Source organism: Antedon bifida, chromosome 1 (assembly GCF_963402885.1).
Source record: "Antedon bifida chromosome 1, ecAntBifi1.1, whole genome shotgun sequence".
Taxonomy (NCBI): domain Eukaryota; kingdom Metazoa; phylum Echinodermata; class Crinoidea; order Comatulida; family Antedonidae; genus Antedon; species Antedon bifida.
In genome coordinates, this window is record NC_136226.1 from 24,354,218 (window position 1) to 24,379,333 (window position 25,116).

Below are 25,116 nucleotides of genomic sequence, written 5' to 3' on the forward strand. Positions count from 1 at the left end.
AAAAAAATAATTTCGACCCTTTCATATTTTACATAATCGGTTAATATATCATGATGTGACATGCGCAGAATTAGTACAATGACATATTCGAAAAATGGCCAAATTTTGACATAATTGGTTACTATATTATTATCATAATGACATGCGCATGTGGTCTGCGCCTCTTGATGAAATAACAGGAACACCAGCAAAAAATACAAGAGAATAAAAATAAATTTATTTTGTTTATTGGTATATTGTAATTGTGAAAGATGAATCTAAACTTTCTATAAAACCGTATTTCAATATAATTTGTTCCTATGATACTAATGATCACGTAATAATGCAACATTAAGGAAAAATGGACACAAAATTGATTTTTCAGATGTTTTATTAATTCCATCCATTACATCTGTACTATCTAATTCTCTACAATTCCAATATTGTCATCAAATTAAAAAAGAAAAAATGATGCATAGAAAACATGGTTTTATTATCTTACACTTCAGTATAAACAATAACAAAGTATACAGCACAGTAAGTCTACATGTATTTACAGTGTTCCATTTGTTAGTAGTAAAACATAAAATTAATATCCATTTACTACTAATGCAATATACACAGTTTAAAGATATATTGTCCCCTTGAAAAAAAATTTAAAATGATGTTGTTGAATATGCAATGGTTATTCATTTCGACCAAAAACTGGATCCAAAAAAAATTATTTACTTGAAAAAAATGTATTTTAAAGATGTATTGTCCCCCTGAAAAATAATTCTTAAACATTTTTTTTTTGAATATGCCATTTTAATGTAACATAATAGTTATCCACTTTGACCAAAAATTGGATTGAGAAAAAAATGTATTTACCTGAAAAAACTGTAATTTATAGCAAAAAAATGGTCAAATTGGCTGCCAGCCAATGGGTTTTTGGTTGAATTGAACCATTTATTTTGTCATTTTATATGTGAAAATATTATTTGTTTTCGTTTTTTTTTTCTGCGTAAGTGATTAACTTTATTAAAACTATAAAATAACATATTCAAAGTCTGATTTGATTAATCTTCATTTTTCATGTTTTTGGGGGACAATACATCTTTAAACAAAAAATAGTCAATTGACTGCCAGCCAATGTGTTTTTGTTGAGTTTAACTGACCATTTGTTTTTTCTGCAGAACAAAATGGCCTATTCAAAATATGATTTTATTAATCTTCATTTTCATGTTTTTAGGGGACAATACATCTTTAATTCCATGTATGGGGCTATTATGAACATTAGAGTTGGGTTTCAATGGGGAGGGTAACTGGTGTTGAGCCTAAATTATGATTATTTTAGATCATTGGACTCCGTTAAATACAGTATAAACAAATAATTACATTATCAAAATGTCATTAATATCATATCCGAAGTTCATATTATTTTGCAAAATAAACATGATGTACAGTAGTAATCATAAACAATCATCATTGAAATAATGTACAATACTGGAAAATCACCATTTTGGCAAGTATTAATGATATGTCAAAATATTTGTTAATATGAAAAAATACAATAATTTTATATTTCACTATGATGATAAAAATGAACGTTTTTTTACAGAATTTAAAATGAATTATTTAAAATAATTTTACCCTGAATACTGTATCAAGGTCAAGGAAATTATTTATGTACAGTAAATAAATGCATATCATTAACTTTTATAAATTTGCATACTTGTTATAATCTATACTATGTGCTGGCATTTTCTTGGGTGATAGTTATGTACTAATGTCTGTAATATTACAGTAGGCAACCCTATTAAGGGGACACTTTTTTGGTTCCCAAAGGTGTCCCCATAAGAGTGGTTCTATTGTAGTTGCTCTTTAATAATTGTATAAAGTAGAGCCCCTGGTAAGGGGACACCTTCAGGACCAATAAAGTGCCTTCTTTATAATAAGGGTGGCTATGGTGTCCCACAAGAAAGTGTGGGAGGGGGAAGGGGTGTTCTACTGTATATGATTTATTCAGTTCTGTGTAATGCCTACATTTCTATCTCATGAAAATTCTTTCTAATTCTTATATAGACATCAGTATATAATGTGCGGAGAACCAAGTTATAAACACAAGGTACATGACTCCAAAGATGGGACTGCGAGTGTAAAATATTAAACAAAAATTGGATTGCGGATGGCACGCAAGTGTAAAATATTACACAAACTGCGATGGTGTAAGAAGATAAATAATAACATATTTTGTTAAATATTAAACAAGCTACTCAAAAAGTGAATCGCTATTAGCATTTCAATATTTTTTTCATTGAACTTTTACATATCCTTCCAAGTATTGTCCAGGTTTATTATATGGCATCAGGTGTCTTGTATTTATATAAACTATGGCGCAAATGTTTACACCACTTTTTATTACTAAGGGTATAAGTATCCATAAAACATTAGTAAAACAATTCTGGCATTTTATGGGTGTACCCATTGAGGCTAAAACAAAGATATGTGCAAATGAACATATACGTTCAAATTTTAAAACTTTTTTAATACTATTAAAGCAATAATTCTTTTAACTATTACTGCATAAAAAAAATTAATTTTGTATGTAAACCACTCATTCACACTCAATTATTCCACACACACACTTAATAAAAATAACATCATAAAACACACTACAATATCAAGGTGGGGTAAAATCTGAGCACAATGTATTAGTTCAATTTAGTTGATTGGACGCCACAGCATGTTTATAGCACAGTAATTAATTCATTTATATTCACTGCATATTTCACAAAAATAAATTTAAAACATTTTAAAGATTCTATGGCTGTACATTGCCACAACTATCAACTTTAAATTAGACATAACTCTATTTCATATTAGTATTAAATATGCTATTCAATAAAAGTGCTGAAACAGTATACAGTAATTGCAATGGTTTCAAAAATGTCATAATTTTGTGATGCTCTTCTTATTTGTATATAAAACCCAGCCAGGATTTTTCCAGATGAATTACTTGTCCACAAAAGAGGAAAAAATCATAATTTATCATTACTTTTGCTGTGATTGTTTGAACCCATGAACACCCCTGGCTACGAAAACACCAGATCTGACAACTATGTATTTTGAATTTTATTATTATATTTTTTTATTCTGTATACTGTACATAATTTTATAAATCACTAACAATTTGCAAATAATAAATTGTAATTTTGTTCACTTCTTCAACAATACAATACATTATATTAATATTTATGTATAGTCACTTTTTAACCCTATGTATACATAGTCCAAGCGCATATCCAGGAGCCAGGGGAGGGAGGTTGTTAGTTTCACAAGCTACTTTAGCCTAGTAAAGTCCTATTTAGCATTACTTTTGCTGCTAGTTTCTAGTTGAAAAGGGCACTTCTAACTAAAGATCCCCCACCCCTTTACCTGGCTACAGTCTTGTAGTCAAGATATGAATGCTTGAATTTTAACTAAATATTACATAACCTGAACAATTTCTTAAAATCACATGTATTCACTGCAATATAAAGGGTTTGTAAACGAAATCTTAATAACATCTTTTCTTAATTATAGAGACATCATAATCATTGTCTCTTTTAAATTTAGGCCTAAATATCTGTAAAGTTTATACTTTCAAGATGAGTAACAGTGTAAATAACAGACGGTTATTAATGGTATATACAGTATGCAGCTTCCCACCATTTTATATTTTATATAGCACCTATAAATTCTAGAAATCAGCTTTATCCAATCATGTCAACTGACGTAGTGCCACCTTCAAAGAACTGGAGCTATGATTCTGTCTTTGCTACAGCAACAGATAAAGCATAGAAAATACAGTAGAGGATTCAATAGTAGTAGTTTTCCATTAAAATCCTCATTCCTTATCTGAGAAAAAAAAAAAGAAATGTATTTAAAATACTGCACATTATTATAAAGGAATCATGTAAAAATGTGTTTGACTGTTTGTTACTCCATTAATGTATGATTTTATTTAGTTTTTTTAATACAGAAGTTTCAGGGTTTCTGAATGATATTTAATATAATAAAAAGTCACCTAGAAAGAAGCTTGGTAAATATTAGCACAAACAAGTTAAATAGGTTTTTTTTTTTTAATTCTACTGCAGTAACTGCAGTATAATAATGTTTACATGGTCTTTAAAATTTCTAAAATATACATTGACCATGTTTTATTAGCTGATAATATTTAAAACAATAACAATCATTGTATAATTTGAAGTTGTGTCTTGTTTATATATTTTGGTTACAAAACTCTCAAATTAATAACAACACGTCCATTCTTATGTTTAAATAACTACAAATAAGAACAAGAAATTACAGTTCTCAGTTATCCATCCAGAAAGCAATGATCTCAGTGATGCATGGGTGATTGTCTAAAATTGTATTGTTCATGAAAAAATCATAAAGTGTAATTTTCTTTTGTGATATTATACTTATTATTATTTATAAATGAACTGTAAATGTATTGTAGAACAGCACTTTTAAAAATGTTATTCACAACGTATACATAATTATTTCTCTTATGTCTGGATTTCAAAAATGTATGGAAAGATTATAAATAATAGCAAAGCTCATTTCAGTAGATTTAGAAAAGCTTAACATAGTACCTTGCCATATTTGTCATAGCTTTTAACAATGCACCTTTTTCATCTCTTTCTCGTGAAAGATCTTCTTTTAATGTTGATACCTCCTGCAGGGAAATGTAGTTTAGTTATTATTACAAGAATGTTAAACATTATTGAAAACAATCAAGTAGTAGGTGATGGAGTGGAAATGAGGGTACAAATCACAGGGATCTAGGTACTCTATGATGCTCCAAAGGTTTTGTTAAAAAGACTGTAGATGGTTACAAATCCCAGGGTCCTAGGTACTCTATGCCACTCCTAAAGTTTTTTTTTAAAGACTATAGTAGTGCATCAGTGATTGTCAACAATTTGGACAGTGGAATTTATTAGTAACAACCCTTGATGATAGCATATATACAATATCATGACAATCCAATATATATATATTCCTGTTCACTCAGGCAGCGCTTGCCTGATATATATCTATCTATCTTGTCCAAGTACCTTCACTTGCACTGATGAAGGGCTAGTGTTGCCCGAAAGCTCTAACTTTTCTGGCTGTTTTACTTTATTGTTTTGATTTAGCTTTTCGCTTTTTTTTTGTATCTCCATTGAGATCCAGCCACTGATACCCACAGCATTGTCATTTTTTCAGTATTTTGCCTTTAGATTTACTGTATTTATATATATGTTATATATATATATATAATATCAACAGGCACAGAACAAAGTAATATACTAAATATTAATTAATACTGTATATACTTACATCATAATAAACAATAAATATAGTACAGTACATACATTTATTAAATAAAGTTGAGAGCTAAATTAAACCATCCTTACATATTTCATGAAACTTTGAACTATAAGGAATGAATCTATACAAACATATAGAATAATTATAATGATGTTGTGGAGGAAATATGATTATGATATTGCAATCAAGCGGTAACAGGTCTTTTAGGACCCCATAGCATCTGTTCTGCCTCCCTGCTTTCCTAACATCCTGGATCCGCCACTAATAGATATTTGTATATCATGCTATGGTATGTACAGTTTCTTTTCAGGCCCGTAGCCAGGGGCCCTTTTGCCATAAATCATGCAATTAATTATCAATTATAGAATACTGTAGTGTACTATATAATTTCTCTGCATATCTCAGATTTTAGTAGGTAAAAAATGTCTCTGTAAGCTGATTAAAACAACCGAAATTGAGAGCCAAAGCTCCGACCGGGGGCCCTTGGCGGCCCCAGCCTACAGTTCCTCGCTGCGCTCACAAAATAATTGGTGTAAAGAAAACCCCCTCTGATGCATTCTGGCTACGGGCCTGCTTTTCATGTTGTGTCATGGAACAGTGTTGCAGCGTCATTAATATTTACTGTACCATATGTAGGCCTTCATATGTAATAATATTTGTAATTTACAAAACTATAAAATGAAAATGTTTTATATTTTGACTGATTATTAGTATGATCAAACAGAATTAAAAACTACTATACTTTTTTCAACCTGTCAACTTCGTCTGTCAGATGTGAAATGGTAAGATTAGCTATATCCAACTTTTGTTGTAACATACCAGATTCATGCTAAACATCAAACCATGCAATAAAGAAAAAGACAAAGTTATGATCTAACTATCAACCATGCAGTTTGAAAACAAAGGAAACATAATGCGATGAAGAGACAATAACATACAACTCCCATTTATAGCAAGGACAATCAAATTACAGCCGATTCTCGAGCGGTATCATGTTTAGCGATGTTAAATATCATGCAGTAACACAACGAAAACAGGAACATAGTATCTACAGTAACTCCTATGTTAACTTAACCTAACCCTCCAATAATCTTTAACTATACTACAGTAGGCCATATGTGAAGAATATATAAAGTTTACTGTCAGATAATTACTGTAGGATGTTTAAAATCATTAGACGTGATACCGCCTGTGTATCAGGTAAAAATCAACAATCATGGTTTTGCAGCCAAAGGTTTTGCAATTTCAGGTGACGAGACATTTGGAAATGATTTAATCAAGGACCACTATTAGCCACAAACCTACAATATGTGGTCTTTAAATGGATGTGGACAGAAACTCGTTCTATGGAAATGTAAAAAAAGAAATAATTACAGAACACAGCACATACAACCAATCAAACAATTGTTTATGAATAACAAATATAATGGTAATACAAACATGTTTTTTAATGAAATCACTATATTAATCCTGAGTCATTAAAGTATTAAAATAACATTTGCTTGAAAATAATTTAATTCATTCCATCATATCAAATGATGATAGATATTTAAAAAAACAACAATTACTGAATGCCAATTCTGTAGAGGTTATTCACATCAATACAATCATACTAGTCAAGAAAATTTAATTCTAATTAAACAAACATCATTTCACAAACAAAAAGCAACTTTAAGTTTAAATTTAATAATAATTCTAGCAACCGACATTGTCATCTGTTATCATTTTACACTAAATTAATAAATGTAGAAGTGTCTATTTCGATGGAGTATTTTAATTTATTTCATCAGAGTGTTGTTATTTATACAAAATTCATATAGCTTTGTGATTTGGTCTTAGTAATTTTTGATATAAGGAAATAATTTAAGTACAGTACAGTACTGAAAATCTTCTTACAACAAAACCAGTACATATTCAGACCCCCATGTACTGGAGGCCAAGGTATGTGATAGCCCTACTTTACTTACCCCGGATTGCCTGTCCCTATTAGGCCTGTCATTATTAGATAATGAGTTTGATTCTTCCTCCTGCATTTGTCTGCAAAAAAACCAAAAAAAAGATAAAAGTAGTTCACAGTGAGTGCTTACTGGCTAAACCCAGGGACCCCATAGCTTAAGGAGCTCCAAAACATGAGCAGCACCAATAATAGGGTTCCTTGGAGTGCTAATCCTTTCCCTCATTCTGTAATTTATTCAGTTTGTATTGTGTCCCTACAAAACTAAAATGTTTGATATGCAGATAGTCATAACTGTATGTTCAACTACTGTATGATTTAATATGTATTTATTTTGTAATGCATAGATGACCTAATAGATATAGTCATGTGTCATCTTAATATGATTTATTAATGTTTTTACAGTAAGTACTTTGAGCTAGTCATTCAATACATTCATCAAGATAATATATTATAAAGCTCTGTCTGCACAAAAGTGTGATGTGCCCAATTATGGTAGTGATATTCCCATATATGGTAGCGATATGACATCATCATGTTCATATATGGACACATCACATTTTTTTGTCAATTTTATAGTGTGTCCTCAGAGACATTTTCATTAGATCTTAATTGGATACATTTATTTTACTGAAGTAAGAGTGATTTTATTGTGCGAATGAATAAAAACAAGTTGTTTTCAGCGATTTTACATCATTTTAAATTGGTTTCAAATAAAACATAACAAATTTGGTACATGAATCATAAGTAGGTATAATAATATTAATAATGATGGAGTTTGATATAGCGCCATATCCGTAATATGGACTTATGGCGCTGTAGACTTTAGATGTTACACTTTTCAACCCAAGGGTCACATGCTGCCAACCAGTGCAATTTCGTCTGTCCGAAATTTGCTGTGCTAGTACACCGGGTAACACTCTACTAATCTCAAAAGATGTACTAGGTTCTTTTAAGTGCACACAAGCATTTTATGTACACTGGACCTACAGTTTATATTCCTTATTTGAAAAGACTCGTTCTACAACCAGAATTACCATGTAATCTAGTGTTCGAGTGAGCAACGAACCCGTGCTTTTAAGGATGGATAACAGTTCCACTGTCTTTAAATGCTCGGCCACTCACTGATTTATTTTTAGTACAATATGTAATAAAGATAATATAATAAAGAACATGCAGCTTTTCTCTCTACTTAATATCAGCATAATTTTTTTTATCTGGTTATAAACTTCCCCAGGCTAAAACCTACAAAAATGACCTTTGACCTGTACAGTTGAACACTCTAAACATAACCTTTAATTTACTAAGCAGATGTAATTTCAACTTGCTGATGCGCTACTGTACATTCACAGCTGTACATCCCATATCTACTTGCGTATGACGACGTGTACAGTACTTCAATCCTCACTTAAAATGTCACTTGTGAACTTTGCATGCTGTGAGATCTTTTCGTCATTAGTAAGTTTCATAACCAATCATGTATAATTGGTTCCTCACACATTTGAAAGTGTTGAGTTTAAAACTTGAGAACCATTGAATTAGGATATGATTATATAATACTGTATTAGTATATCTAAAGAGACATAAACTTGTGGTCCTTTGGGATACTCTGCAAATAGCAAGTGAGGTAATTAAAGTCAATTAAAGGGGTTCGTTCAAACCCATGAACCCCCCTTTTCCTGTGTCCAGAAGTGATGTTAAATGGTCCAAACTGGCCTAGTTTATTATTTAAAATAATTGGTAACGGTTAGTTTCCTATGTTTTAAGAAGTGTATGACAAAATATGCAACTGTCAATATAAAATAACCTTTCTTGTAGGGTCCTTAAAATCCAATACAACAAAATGATCAAGAAAGAAGTGAATAAAATTTGTAACTCGAAATAAGTTCTATGGCAACAAAAACCGCATCCACAGCCCAATTAAAAAAGTTAGACACTACAAGACTGATCACAGACAGACTGATAAAGTTCACCTCTAGTAAACGAGGTATTAAATGCAAGCATGATCATTAGCACACTGCAATATGCTATGATAGGATACGTGACACTGGGTAATATATACCAAAGTATAAACAGTAGTATTTTGAGAATCAGTCACTTAATGGGCAAAAGCTTAGTTCAATGCAACTTTGCTATGGATCCATTTGGGTTTTAATTAAAGACATGATTTTTTTTTAACAAGATTTTTTGAAAGACATGTTTTTCATACATAGTCATTGTCAATGTAAAGATGTAAACACAGTACCATAACATCCAGTGGGCTTATTTTCCTTATGGGTTTCAAAAGTAATCTCGAAAAGAAGTCAATCTCGAAAAGAAGACCATTTCGAAAAGAAGCTCACTCAAGAGTCCTAAAAAAAGAAGCCCATGGGCTTTTTTCAAGGTTTTATGGTATACAGTCAACTCTCCCAATACCGGACACTCTGGAAACCGGAAAATCTCTCAATACCAGACTTTTATTGAAGTCCAAACAGTTCTAAATTCATTTTTACCATTAAAACATATTCAGAATACTAGACTGTCCAGAAAACCAGACATATTTGGCCATCCCAAAGGTATCCGGTATTGGGAGAGTTGATGTATACGTTTAATATTTTTTTCAAATGTACCTTCGTTGTCTCGCTGCTCTGCGCTTTTCAACCCTTGATAAAGCTGAATCTTCATCTTCATCATCCTAAATAAATCACAAGAATATATATTATTGTTTGTAATGTCACTAAACGATATTTGGGTAAAGTCATATCTGCCTATTTATGGTTTGATCACCTCTTTACACTGTTGTGTTGAGATAACAACAATAAATTTATAGTTTATTAAGTAAGTAAAAATAAACAAACACTTAATAATTTAACATCATGTACCTAGAAAGGAAGAATGTGGTTACATTAAAACTTCAAACACACATAATAGTACCAACAATCAATTTCTAATAATCTTCTATACTATTTATTAATTTAAATATGAAACAAAAATACCACACATACAGTAGGTCCTCATAAATATCCAAATATATTTTATCTTTTCATAACAAAAATACTGTACACTATATAAATGTAAATTCCTTGTATAGTACAATATATTATATGAAATCAAATCTAATTTCTAATGTAAATTTAAGGGTATTCTTTATTAATATCCATTTATTTGGCATAACATTAAAAAAACATTTACGAAACAAATATTAGGAAGGGACATGCTTTAAAACAAAAATATAAATCTTGTTAGAGATGTAAAAATCTAAATACTGCCAAATGTTTAGAACGGTTTTGTAAAACACATTGAAAACAAAAAAAACAATAGAATCTACAAATTTGTGAGACTAAATTCCATGTTATACAATCAAACAAAAGAATGGTATTAGTCATGTGAAGTTCTTTATTGAGAAATGTATTCAAGGTGAATGGAGTAGGATAATCACACTCACAGTGGTCATTTATAGAAAGGAGTATTTGTACTCTTTACTGAAATATTCAATACTTTTCTGTGTATAATCAATCATATTTCCCTTTTATTGTTTGTTATGGCCATGGATATATCTTTTGTGTTCAATCCTTTATAAATATGTCATATATATGATTAGATATGTCATTTCAATCATTCATAAATAAAATAAAATAAAATAAAGAGCATTTAGAGCACAAAGTTTTTGAGAAAAAAAAGAAAAGAAAATCATTCACAGGGTTATTTACAAAATAGCATTTACTTTTACTGAAATGTTTAATATGTTTCTGTATTGATAACGGATAATGTATCCATTGCTCTGAAACCTTTAAAACAACAAACAAACCTTTTTGGAACAGTGCATTATACAGTAAAATAATCACTGTCAAAGGGTAACTTATAAACAGTATTTACTTTTAATAATGTTTATAATATTTCCTGCATTGATTACTGAAATCCATAATGAATTTAAAATTACACCAAATCAATTGACCCATGATGTATACGAATTAGCAAGTAATATTTTCGACAAACATTGTAAAATTTTTCTGACCATGGCTTGGAACACACGAAATGATATATATAATACAATTCCTTCTTAAACTTAATTTAATCATTTTCTTAGTATTTAATCTTTCTCAGTTTTCTTAAAATTTTTTTTTGTAATTTGTTCTTATGTCTAATTTCTTGTTTTGTATTTATATTTAAGTGTGTATGTATTATTTTTCACTGTAAACTTGTTGCACATCTCATTGAGACTGTGCCTCTGATTTAAAAGAGATACAATAAAAGTTCAGTTCAGTACTGATAATTTATCCATTGATATTGTTTGAATATACTTTATATATGTATATAAATGATTGGTATCTAATAATCCATTGCTTTAGGGCATAAAGTTTTTGGGAACGGTGCATTACACTAAAAATCATAAATTCGATTTAAGTTTTTGTATTTAATAGTACTATTATGTTAATTCTGCTGCTTTTATATTTATTTCGTAAGTTTAAAATATGTGTAATACTATCTACATTTCTTTGAAGTCTGTGTAGTAAGTATCAAGTTACATTTGAAAAGAAATATGTTGTGATGTAAAAACAAATTGTCATGAAGTATTACAGAATCTAGTCACTCAATGATTTATTTGGGGTAATTTAAAACTAATAAATTATCAAGTTATTAAAACTGGAAATGGCAATGACCGAGATGGTAGTTTATTCCTCTTTGGTACAAGAGATGTCATTAAGTCAATCATAAAAATAAAAACATTTTTGGGGTTACGCTTGGTTTAAACCAATTTTCTGAAGAATTCAACGGAAACTCTCAGCACAACAGGAATCAAAGTGCCTACTTGAATGTAATATCACAGTGTTGTAACATTTAATGTTTTCAAAATAGTTCAAGTCGTGAACATTAATATTCTAGTAGAGTGTATTGCATGTGATAAATTGCATACCACCAGTAGACTGAAATTTGAGTAGCATGCTAGTACATGAAAAGATAAAAGTTCTTAATATTTAGGAATGACGACATGGAAAACGGGGAAGGATCTGGTCGTGGTAGAAGAAAACATATGGAGGAGTGAAGGACAACAGAGACAACAATGATTGCGTTCAGTGTCTAGTGTAAAGTGTTGGAGTGAGATGAGGTGGAGGTTGGCAAGGGTGAGATGAGGTGGGGGAGGGGGTATTTGTTTTCAGTGTCTAGGGTAAAGTGCTAGAGTGAGACGAGGTAGAGGTTTGGGGAGGGGGTGAGGTGAGGTGGAGATTGGGGGAGGGGGTGAGACAAGGTGGATGTTGGGGGAGAGTGAGATGAGGTGGAGGTTGGGGAGGGGATAAGATGAGGTGGAAGTTGGGGGAGGGGTAAGACAAGGTGGAGGTTGGGGAAGGGGTAAGATGAGGTGGAGGTTGGCGAGGGGTGAGATGAGGTGGATGTTGGGGAGTGGTGAGACGAGGTGGAGGTTGGGGAAGGGGTGAGATGAGGTGGATGTTGAGGGATGAAGTGAGATGAGGTGGAGGTTGAGGGAAGGGGTGAGACGAGGTGGATATTGGGGGAGCGGATAAGATGAGGTAGAGGTTAGGGTGAGGGATGTTGGATGTTTGGAGTAAGATGCTTGAGAATGTTTAATGCAATGAAAATATGACGCAAGCAAAACAAATTACAAATTATTAAGAAGTAAGGGACAGCTTTCATCATCTATCCAGACAGCAATATGATTAACGGTGTTGACAAGTTAAAGGGCTTTGTTGGGTATTCTAAATTAACCTTTTTTTCAAATTGTGGGTATTTACAGGCCCCAGTGTCTACATGAAAAAGCTATTTAAATTTTGCTGAAAAATAGACTTTATAGTATATATTATTAGTACACAACATGCACACACAAAATTGAAAATAGTATGAGCTATGTTACTACAATAAATTTATATTAGTACAAAGTCTCAATCATTCATTCATAGTACTGATAACCAACAATTAACACAACAGGGCTTACTGGGTCTATTACTAAAGTCATGATACCTACAAAATCATTCATTAGTACTGAATGTTAATACCAGAAATTCACACAACAAACTAAGGCTTACTAGGGCCTATTACTACATTAATTGATGAGCACTGTGCATATCTACTGCTATCTTGTCATTCATTTAGTACTGGTGATATCATTCTCAACATGATGCAAAGCTATGGAATATAAAATCAAAATAATAAATTGCTTATGTAACAATTTTGCACGGTATGTACAAGCCTTTTATAATCTAAAAAATAACCTACAATTTAAACCCCTGACATGATATCAATAATAGACTTGTCCAAAATATTAATTTGTATTGAAAAAAATGACCTACAGTATCATACATACTGTACAAACATTGTACAGTAGTACTGGGGAGGGGGAGGGGTTATATTATATGCTATATGTTAAGTTCTTGTTTTCATAATATATTCGTCCTCTCCTGAGAGAGAGGCTATTGTTGGTTTATCCAGGTAAGTAATTAATTTCTTCAACAATACAGCTTTTTCAGCAGTTTGTAGCTATTCAAAATGAATAGCCTGACATCTAAATAACAAATATCTAAAATATATAAAATATACCAATGAATATATGCAATGCAATCCTACTGGTACTACTAATATACAATATATTTTCAGAGGCCTCAAGCCAGAAATAAATGCATAAGCCACTGTGATATCTCTGGAAGTAGTAGTATTTCTAAAAGATATTTTTTCAGCATTTTAAATCTTGGATTATGAAGTTTCAGTATTTGTGAAAATCTCAATTTTTAAAATTCTGACTTAGGTTAGGTCTGATTTCCCTTGCATGTGCCCGGGCATGTGCCACATATTATTCTTTTAATATCAGGCACAGATAACAGAATTATGCGGTAGGAGGTTGTGTCTTGAAATTGATAGTATGACTAGATGTAGAATAGTACTCAAATTCACCATAAGCATTCCACGTTCTCTATTCTGACTAACTAGGAGCAATGACGTAAATATTGCTATTGGTCATAATACCAATAAGTAATGGTGGCCTAACAGTTGGATGTCTGTATATCAAAATGACTATGAAGCACTTCACAACTGAAACGTATTCTTTTTAAAATAGACCTGAAATGGATTTTCGATTTTCAAGAAATTCACATGTTATTTAAATGTATCAAATTAACATAAGCCCATTCAAATAAAAACAAAATGTATAGTATTTTGGAAAAAAAATTATTTTAAAATACCTTGGTAAATTAGCGTACAGTTTAGAACTTTTTATTTAAGTTTAATAAAATATTAAAAAGATAATCTATCTACCAATAAACAATTATAGACTGTTTACTTTTACGTTTTTATTTTGACACACAGTTCAACGTTGTCTTTAATTTTCCGTAGACTGAATTTTTAATTAATTTTTGTTTAAATTAACGAACCATAAAAATAACAGTTTTTTACAGTTTTTTTGTTGGTGTTTTTGTGATATTATTGACACTAATAAAGAAAATAAAAAATCTCTAAAAATGTAATTTCAATATTACATGATTTAAAAAAATCAGAAGAATATAATTTAAAAGACTGAAAAAAAAATTATTCAATCACAAACTCCTGGTAATTTGTATTTATTACAGCATTAGAAATGTGTACAGAATTTTGAAACATTCTTGTGGTGTTATGAATCATTAAAGAAATAACATTGTGGTTTTACAGTATTTGTGCATCTGTCTACATGGGTACAATAACAGATGACGTCAATATAGTACATAATTAGCAAAGTCGCCACTTATTGACATTTATTAAATAAATTGTTCAGTTTTGATTGACAGTAGGTGTTCTATGAATAAAATCCAAAAATAGAATCTTATTTCTATATTTAGAATAATCAAAACCAAATGCAGAAAACACATTCTGTAACATAACTAGACAATATTGGCCAGTACATAGGTATCCAGTTTTCCCGGGGCCTGTTTCTGCTGCAACTGCTCAAAATACGGTATAAAAATACGGTATAAAATACGGTATTTTTTATACCGTATTTTTTAGTACCCCGTTTCTGCTAACAATACTTCTTGGGTGGTCGTGTTAAATTTCATCCTTTTTACCCAAATTGCCATTCATTTATTTGGTCGATAATTAAAAGTCGCAATAAAGGAAGTTACGCCTCACTTTCAACAGGCTAGCCCTAGTGATAGAGATGTTGTGAGAGCACAGAAAACATCGTAATGGGGACAAGTAATTCGTTCCCTCCCCGAGTTATTGTCTTTTGCAATGTTGTACTGCTTTCGCAGGCTCTTCAGCTTTGAGTTTACTTGCTTTGGAGACAAGTCTATTCCGTACTCCTGCTTTATTTTTTTAGAAATGTCTTTATAAATGTGGTTTTCCCTTTTATTACCTTTTAGTTGGCCGGACATTTAGCTCCCCCTCCTTCCCCACACCCTCCTTCCCCACACAGATTTATATAGTAAATAGTGTGACGTCTTCGCTCCACATTTTCGCCGAATATATCTATACACGTGTGTAAAACAGCTGACAGCGACAGAAAACATAAACACGATGTTGACCTTATGTCGCAGGTCAAAAAAAATACGGTATTTTTTATTGGCAGCAGAAAAGGGTACAAAAAATACGGTATAAATTTGTAAATACCGTATTTTATCCACAAATTTTGTGGGGAAAATACGGTATACAAAATACGGTATTTTTTTTATGAGCGCAGTTTCTGCTGCCAAAAAAATACGGTATAAATACGGTATTCAAAAAATACCGTATAAAATACGGTATTTTCTTGGCAGCAGAAACAGGGCCCCGGAGCCTACTGATATAATTCACTGCTATAGAATTTGATTTATTAAAAACCATTTAAGTAAAGTAAATTTATCATTATAATACCCTATAAAACAAGAAAAATTTCATATAAAAAGCATTGCTCGACTTTTTGACGAGTTTTAAATTGTTCTTTCTTCATTAAATGAATAAAAACTTAAAGAGTTTACAATGTATACCAAATTCAAGACAAGTTCCTAAAAAAAAACATGTTGTGGATATAAAATATTAGTATTTAAAACTAACAAATGAAAAAGTTTAATCCTAAATGACAGTTAAGTTTAGCACTCACAACAATATCTGTAGTTTATTGACCTTTTATTATTAATCAAATGTTACTGTACCAAGAAAAGGTATTTATCCTATACACATGTTTAAAATACCTTAGGGGGGCAAGGAATGGCATATAACATCCAGCATATTAATAATTATCTAATATTATCATTTATTAAAATTAATGATTTATGAAGAGATGTAATGATGTAGAAAAATAAATAAATGGAAAGAAATTCTGAAATGTTGGTGTTTTTCCAATTAAAATGTTTATTTCTAGGCAAGTTACATACTTGTGGAGATTTTTTACTATAAAGTTGATTGTGAAAAATAGAAATTATGAATGACATTGTTAATTACCTATAAAATACTCAGAAATAAAGCTACCTGTAATAGTATATCAACTGACGATAAGGGTTACGGGACATAAACAGATTAAATGCAAAGATGAACCTAGTACATCAGTGGAAAATTCAGGATTTTTAAATAGGAGGGCTGAGGGCCTAAAACGGTGAAATAAAGTGCTGAACTTAACGTAATGTCCTATCTTTTACATTATAATTCTGGAAATTAAGGGCAAGCCCGGCCTGGCTGTATGTACAAGGAAAAGCTGAGTACATGTCTGGGATAGAACGTGAAGAGGTGAAGTTCAGGGAGAACGAAAGCACCTAAAACAAAAACATAGTGAATACAGAAGATCTACTTGTATTGGTTTTCAGTATGACTATAGTATAAGTCAGCCTAAAATAAGGACACATTCCGAATGCAACAATACATTCATTCATTAAATGTCCTTCGTAATTGATTGTTGTAGAACCATGAAAAGATTATTATCTAGAACACATCTACAACACTATTAAATTCCTTGACTTTGAAATAGTACGGTATGCATATATCTCTTTCTATTCTAACAATTAAAGTTTTGTCAAATGTTCTTATATGGTATCAGTATTATCTGCACTATTCTAATTATCCATACATTTCAAGAACTGTACACTTTATTGAAAATTAATTATTATAAATGATTATTCTTAAATATATTCCCAGGCTTGGATGTTCCTAAATTCTGTTTGTCTTAATTCATTTGTAAACGTCCAGTCTGTATTTTACTTCGTATTCAATTGGGTGCTGATCTCGGCCTGAGAGTTCTTAAAATTGTGTTTTTCTGTAAGAATGTAGCATAGTTGCTAGCTTGTAGGGGGTCTGGAAAGGGTTGGTACAATTTCAAGGAATCTCATTATAAATAGCCTAGGTATACATTCCACAGACAAAACAATTCAGCAGTTTGTTGAAAACAATAGTTTTTATGATTTCTCGTCTTTCTTTATAGCTTAACTCATCCAAACGCTTAAATGGCAATTATTGTAAATTATCGAAACCGTCAACTTGTTTAATGTCCAAGTTGATTCACCCTCACAAAGAAAATTACAATTTAAGTGGGACAAAAAATATATAAAAATAAATATTTTATTTAATGAAAAACTGTGAAAATATATATAATTAATTGTAAATATAGTATTATTAATATTAATAGGTCAATAGATAATTAATAAACTGTTATTTTATACAATGTGAAATATGTATTGGGAGTCAGTCATTCTAAATAGAGTATGACTGCCCGTCATGCTTTAAAGGATGCTCCTTAAAATATCATTATTAAAATTAATAATATTATTATTATCACATCTATTTATTAACAGAGTTTTACTGTATACCGAGAAGCAGTATTTTAACATCACAAATATAGTCCAACTAAAATCATAGAAAATCTTTAAACACAGTATGGGATGCCAAATGATTTGGAGTAAATTTTCAATGTAAATTATCTGTAACAGGTGAGGTGACACACTTAAAGTTGGAATTCCATTTGTACATGTCGTAACTATAATACAATAATACATTCGTCTAAAATTCAATTTCACACAGAAAAAAAAATTTAATTAAAGGTGTATATTGTCCACCTGTAAAATAATTAAACATTTTTTAATTATATGTCATTGTTAATTAAGTTATTCACTTTGATTTGACCATTCGAATCCAACAAAAATATTTACCTGAAAAAATAGTAATTTAAAGCAAAAAATATTCAGTTAGTCAGACAATGGGTTTTATATTAAATTTAACTGTTATTTTTATTTTTATCTAAATGAAATAACTATTTTTGTTGAATAAATTTATTAAAACTGCAAAATTCAAAGCCTGGTTTTATTAATCTTCATTTTTTATGTTTTGGGGGAATAATACATCTTTAAAAACTGTATAATATAAACTTTGAATATAAATAACAGCATAAATGAAAAATTTGATTTGAAAGATTTCTACTACATATTACTAATACTAATTAGAGTAGGCCTAACTGTTGCAATGTCTTTATCATCTGTAATCTGAATGCTGTCTATCAGTACAATACTGTCTGTAGATGATGCCACATTCAGCTGTTGATCTGTCTCTTAATTTGAAAGCAATGGGAAAATGCAACTACTATGAATGCAAGGTCAATTATGCGAAGAAAAAGTACAATATTTTTTGGATTGTTGGTATTAAAAGAAATAATTTTGTTTCTAGTAATTTGTGAATACAATATTGTGTAGTTTTGCAGGACCCTTGGGTGTGTGGCAATATTTACAATTAACTAGGCTATATAACAAGCATAATGACAAGTTTGGAAACAATTACACACTCTTAAATATGGCCACTGGGGTTGGGGTATAATGTAGTACTGTGTTATATTCTGTATTCTTTCAATATTGACAATAAAAATTATAAAATTAATATTCTATAAGCAGTTATACATGGCATCTGAAATTGGCCTTTGGACAACATCAAAGGTCACAACAGTAGTTCTAAAACAACCATCCCTTGATTGGACCAAACACATGTCTACACAGTGCTAATGAAATCAAACACCAATTTACACTCTCCTAATCATCAGCCTACCTATTATACATGACCTTGTTTATTATGCAAACTAGTGCAACTAGCCTCATATTGAAGTTGGAATTATTATATAGTAATATTATATACATTTGTTTGTACGCTCATTTCACAGATAGAATACTCTCAATACCCAATGAATATATACAGTAATTTTAAGGTAACTTTCGGTTTGCGACGGCCGACGACAACCTATGTCAGGTCAATCAATGTGTCATCGGTCATCGTCTGGACCTAGAAACTTGTGTCAAGGTGAGGAGCGACAACACACATCCAATCCTTTTGCATGAACACAGTGGACTAACATGATCTGTAGATTGGTCATCGCAAATCAAAAGCCCCCTATTTATTGTAAATGCCGTATTTCATTTATAGAGAAAATAATTATAATCCATTCAGGTATTTGTATGTAAAAAAAACAAAGTTTATGTATATATATAGAATATCTATTATTGAGATTGATTGATAAATAAGTTTGTTTAGTAATTAAATAAAAAAATAAATGTTACCTTTTGTTGATCCCTTGACATAACAGGAGAGCTCTGCTCTTCATAATCATTTCCCGGAGCAGATATCATTGCATTTTTTAAAGCATTTTCTTTAGCTAATTCATCCATAAAACCATCATCCTTTATTGGTTAGAAGAAAACAACACAATAAACTTAATAATCAGTTGATCACGGTTATTTCATTTAAAATTAATTATTATACACCTAAATAAATTCCTGTCGATTGTGGGTCACATGGCATGCAATAGTACATACTATTTAATGATCGTGGAATAGTACTTTTTCATTTGCTTGTGTACAAATTAAATCTTTTCGCGTTTGGAAACAAAAATCTGGGTGAAATCCAATAGCAGCACCGTCTGTTCTGCGTATGAAAGTGGCAACGCATACAACGCAATCTCTCTTCACAAAAAGATCAGAACAATGGAAATGACAAGAATCAATTAGATGTTATATAAAAAACTATTATAGTTCCTTTTATGAGAATCTTAATCATATGTTAAATTTATCAGTTACAACTCTAATTCTGAATGATGCTTTCCACTATTTTTCTTTTTTTGGCATTAGGAAGATGTAAAACTATGTTTTAATTATTTATTGATTTGTATAACACAAATTATTAATTGATTTGAATATAATTTTCCTTTTATTTTATAGCGTCGATCTATACAAAAGGAAACCTAACTTATCTGGGTAGCAGGGGTCTCAAATTAGAAGTGTGTTATGTTTGAAATAACACTATACAATTAATAAAAGTGCCAATTTTTATCTTAGTTATACAAGCTGGCATTTCTATAAAAAAAAATTTTTGCATTAAGTTTCTAGTAAAACTTCCTATATAGAAACTGGAAGGTAAATATTTATTATTGTAAGTGTTAGTTAAGTTAGTGCAATATTACCAGGATATATCAAAACACAAATAGCATTGAATACCCTATGAGGCTTCCTTTAATAACAACTCTACTGTGTACTTTATGCAAAGGTTAAGTACAGTATTTTTTAAGTAGTTTATATCAGCTACTGCTTTTACAGATTTTTTCGAGTGTTTTCCAACTTTCGAACTTTGATTGAAACCAAAGTATTTAATGTGATGTCATGAATAATGTTGCTGAACTTCCGACTCATTACAGTCATTACAAATTTAAATAAAACCATCAGAAATAAATAATAAAATCTGATTGCATACTCATCCCTTACCTCTACTACAACTTTTCCTGTTCCCCTTCGTTTTTCCCGCATCCTTCTGTTTGCAAATTTACCCGAACGAGGGGATGAAGAAGCCCCTTTACGTTCTTTAAGTCTCTGACTAGGGCTAGAACATGCTACTTCAGCGCCCCCTGCTTCATCCTCTCCTAAATTTTGCATTTTCTTTGATTCTGTACTTTCTTTTGTTTCGTTTCTTCTATATCTTGGACTTGATCTTGAAGCACTTATGCGACTAATAATTAGGAAAGTCACAGATAGATTGCCAAAAGAAAAAATATCAACATTTAAAAACATTTTTAAAAAAATGTATATTATGCAAATGTATTCTTTTGCAAAAAAAATATGCAACTACTGTACTAGGTAGGCCTAATTGCAAGGTTTACAGCTTTATATCTCAATACCACTGTGGTTTATTGCCACCCACTTGGCTTATAATTTGATTTTATGGGGAATACCATCATAAAACTTTGAAATAAGGTAAGCATGTACATTTTTTAAACCAAAAAAACATTTTTCTTTAAAATTAATTATACTATAAGACTAGGAAATATATTTTAATTCAACCTAGCTAGTATTATATTTGCAATTATCCAAAACAAAGATTGTTCTTAGACCAATACTACTATTGTTACTTGAATTGCTTCGGAATCTATGCTGTGTATGTACGCCTACCAATTACGTGGGTAGTACATGAAAACTTTTCAAACTGTGATAGCCTACGTACCTTGTTGTCTCTTCATAATTTCCATTATCTATCTCTCTATTACGAATACGTGATGAATACGGTTCACGATCGCTAGTTAATGAACTTCGGCTAGACAAACCAACACTTCCATTACCCTGACTGCTGTTAGAACCATAAATATTATATGATGACATTTTTCTCCTCTTCACTTAGTCGGTCCCCTCCGGTGCTAAGTTTTTCTGATAATGATGATTCCAAATTTAGCAATCAATCTATAGAGGGCGATATTTGTTATTATGAATACGGACTTTTAAATTAGAAATGATTACTTCCCGTGCATTTAAAGTTCACAAACAACTTTTAGTTCCGCTTGTTGCAGCTCTTACATTTAAGCCGCATTTTGCTTTGGTTGGTATACAGTAATAATGCAAATTTGGATTTGTAGTACTTAAACCATATACAATACGCAGCTAGGCCTTATAGTCTAGAGGAAATGTAGCACGGTCCTCCTCCTCCTCATCCCCAACACAAAGACCCCATATCAATGCCTGAGTCGTTTCACCCCATTGATATAAGTAATTGATCAATTTAATGATTATCATTTGGTTTGTTGAACATTTTCTGATTCATGTTTATGAATATTTCTGCAGGCACTTGGTGGGCAATCATTTACAAGAAGTATGAGTGATGAAGTAGAGAAGGCAAATGTTGCAGCTGCAAAACAGAAATACAGTCAACCAGAACCAACTATATTTAGCAAGATATTGGATAAGTCCATCCCAGCAGACATTATTTACGAAGATGATAAGGTTCATACACTTGTTTCTCTTCAATTCCATACACTTAGAACTACTTCCCCACTAAAATTTTATGTCATATACAGTAATCATGGACACCAAAACAATGAAACAGAATTGTATTACTTTAATAATTACACGTAATAATGTGGTTTGATGACTTCATCAAACTTGCATACACTGTAAAAATAAACAACTTTCGTGCTACAGAAGCCACCTTGCAGAGATGATAAACAGTCGTGACTAACCAAGCATAAAAAAACAAAAATAGCATAGCTTTTTCAGGGAATTTCAGGACGCCATTTTAATTAAAAATTAACATGGTGTCCTGAAAACGCTATGTTATTTTTGGTTTTTATGCTCGGCTGGACACGACTGTTTGTCATCTCTGCAAGGTGGCTTCTGTAGCATGAAAGACCATACATTTTAAACCACCTCTAGGCCAATTAAGTATTATCACTTCTTGATATTATGAACAGAAATTCAATATCTTCTCCAAAATAATTTAGTTGTAAGACTTAACAGCCCGTTTGTCTTTGTGTTTTATAGTGTATTGCTTTTCGAGATGTAAGCCCAGTTGCCCCAGTTCACTTCTTAGTCATCCCAAGAAAAATTATTCCAAGACTCAGTGAAGCAGAAGACAGCAACTCCGAGGTCAGTGTCAGCATTTCAGAATGGTTATAAAGACAAGTTACTACCAGAGCTTGTCATCCCTGTTTTAATGATAGATTGACAATAAGTACATCTGAATCAAAAATTGTCAAAGCATATTTCTAAAGCCCTGTCTACACTCAAACTTTATGTGACAAACAAATATGATGTGCCCAAATATGATGATGTCACTACCATATTTGAGCATATCACTACCATATCTGGGCAGATCACACTTTTTTTTTTCAAACTAGTTTGATAGTGTAGACAGAGCTTAATGTGCAACTCTTTTCCATAATTTTGTCGTTTTTGGCAAAAAATCAGTACTATAGCTCTTTCAAATTCAGGAACAAATATTCTTTCATATGATAACACTATCATATTCTAATTGCTTGCTGAAATTCCAGCTTTTTCCCTCGATTATATCTCAGACAAAATGAAATTTATTAAATTATTTACACATAATCTCTCTATTGTACACATTTAGCTTCTTGGTCATTTACTAACAGTAGCAAGAAAAACTGCTCAAGTGGAGGGCCTAGCGGATGGCTATAGAATAGGTTGGTGTCTCTGATATTGCATAATGTGAAATAATAGACATAAGGATAAGTTATGTAATGATTTTAATGGCATCGCTAATTAAGAAAACTAAGGAAGACAATGATAATACAAACTTTACATTTTTATAACAGAACCTAGGACAAATGCTGTGTATCTCAATTTAATCCAATTTACAAAGTGCAGCTACAAGCTACAGCTAATGGTTGTTAACATGCTTGCCTTCCAATCCCAAGATCCAGGGTTCAATCCTGACCTTTGTCAGGGTCTATTACAAATCCACTCCCTAAGCCTAAAATGAGACTTTGTTTAAAAATTAACAAATAGTTTATCCTTCCTGTAATTGGTCAGTTACTCACTGTTTGATGCATATTTTTATTTCATTGGACAAATATAAAATCTGCTAATTATTTTTCTTTAAATTTGTTTTAGTTATAAATGATGGCAAAAATGGCGCTCAATCAGTGTATCATTTGCATATCCATGTGATGGGAGGACGGCAAATGTCTTGGCCACCTGGATAGAAGTTGGAACACCTGGATCTGTAATCATGCCACTATATTACAATACAAATTGTATATAGGCGTATAACTTGACATATTGGAGAAAACTACAATGATTTTTACTGTTTTGTTGTTTTAAATAAAGTTTTCCATAAACTTTTAGACAAAATGTATACTAAAATACTGTTATTGGATTCGTTTTTTTTAATAATCATGGAGAGGATTTGTAAAAGAAACTAAATGAATTACAGTAATTCATATAATAAACAATACGCAATAATTATTATAATGATTTATTATAATATTATCATTTGAATAATCTCTGAAACAAAAAGAAAAATGTGTTCATTTTAAATCAAAGAAATAAATGTTTGTATGATTTAATTAATTACAGTAGGATAGAATTGTTGGATTTGTTGACAACCAGCGTAGGTCAGAGCGTTGGGACACACTAGTTAAAATAGGAAAAAGGTGACGTTATTGACAAGATACTAAAGATAGTCATCTTATTTTATTTCAACTACGAAAAATCGCCAATAGAGGATGCCTTACAATTATTTAGCTATAAATATATATGTAGAAATACAGAAAAATACAATATGAAACATGCAAAAAGTAAATAGCTTTAAACTTTAGACTTAAAAATTCTCGATAGTCTTATCTTTAATGGAAATTGTAAAACTTGGATAATCTTTGAATAAAACCTATTTAAGGGAAAAAAGTTTCAGTGTTGCGAGAGTTAGGAAGATTCATTTTAAGAGAGATAAATGACAACAAATTACAGCAGAGTTAAAGCATTTGAAGAGAAATCCTAAATCGAAAAATCTTTATTCCTATTATGAAGCGGAGGAAGATTGATAAGAGAACCAGAATTGTTATTTATAATCAATGATGTCTCAATAAAAACTACGATATCTGAAGCAGTGATGCTTTGAGACACTGTTACTGTATATTCATTTTTCCATCAGCCTAACATAGTGCAAGA

At 31.0% G+C, this 25,116-nt stretch overlaps 2 protein-coding genes across 4 annotated transcripts in view; one reads left to right on the top strand and one right to left on the bottom strand.

Annotated features, from left to right (window-relative positions):
- LOC144846345 (uncharacterized) overlaps nt 1–21,855 on the bottom strand; it is a 34,155-nt gene extending 12,300 nt beyond the window's left edge. The window contains exons 1-8 of one of the 3 annotated variants that reach the window (XR_013612981.1): nt 21,662–21,855; nt 20,929–21,169; nt 19,732–19,851; nt 9,880–9,944; nt 7,284–7,353; nt 6,059–6,145; nt 4,599–4,681; nt 996–3,858 (exon numbers count right to left, since the gene is read on the bottom strand). Coding sequence is in view for 2 of the 3 variants with exons in the window: in XM_078703540.1 (XP_078559666.1) it covers nt 3,855–3,858; nt 4,599–4,681; nt 6,059–6,145; nt 7,284–7,353; nt 9,880–9,944; nt 19,732–19,851; nt 20,929–21,169; nt 21,662–21,816 (825 nt within the window). In the remaining variant the exon portion in view is untranslated. Of the gene's footprint in view, nt 1–352; nt 3,859–4,598; nt 4,682–6,058; nt 6,146–7,283; nt 7,354–9,879; nt 9,945–19,731; nt 19,852–20,928; nt 21,170–21,661 lie in introns of those variants that run through there. The other 2 variants (XM_078703540.1, XM_078703541.1) reach the window with 2 other exon arrangements.
- Nucleotides 21,856–21,903: 48 nt separating this feature from the next.
- On the top strand, nt 21,904–25,076 carry LOC144850855 (putative HIT-like protein Synpcc7942_1390). The gene is made up of 5 exons (XM_078708377.1): nt 21,904–22,030; nt 22,273–22,431; nt 22,969–23,073; nt 23,558–23,630; nt 24,061–25,076. Exons 1-5 carry the CDS (start codon nt 21,944–21,946, stop codon nt 24,150–24,152), a joined length of 516 nt encoding a protein of 171 aa, XP_078564503.1. The 5' UTR covers nt 21,904–21,943; the 3' UTR covers nt 24,153–25,076.
- The last annotated feature ends 40 nt before the right edge of the window (nt 25,077–25,116 follow it).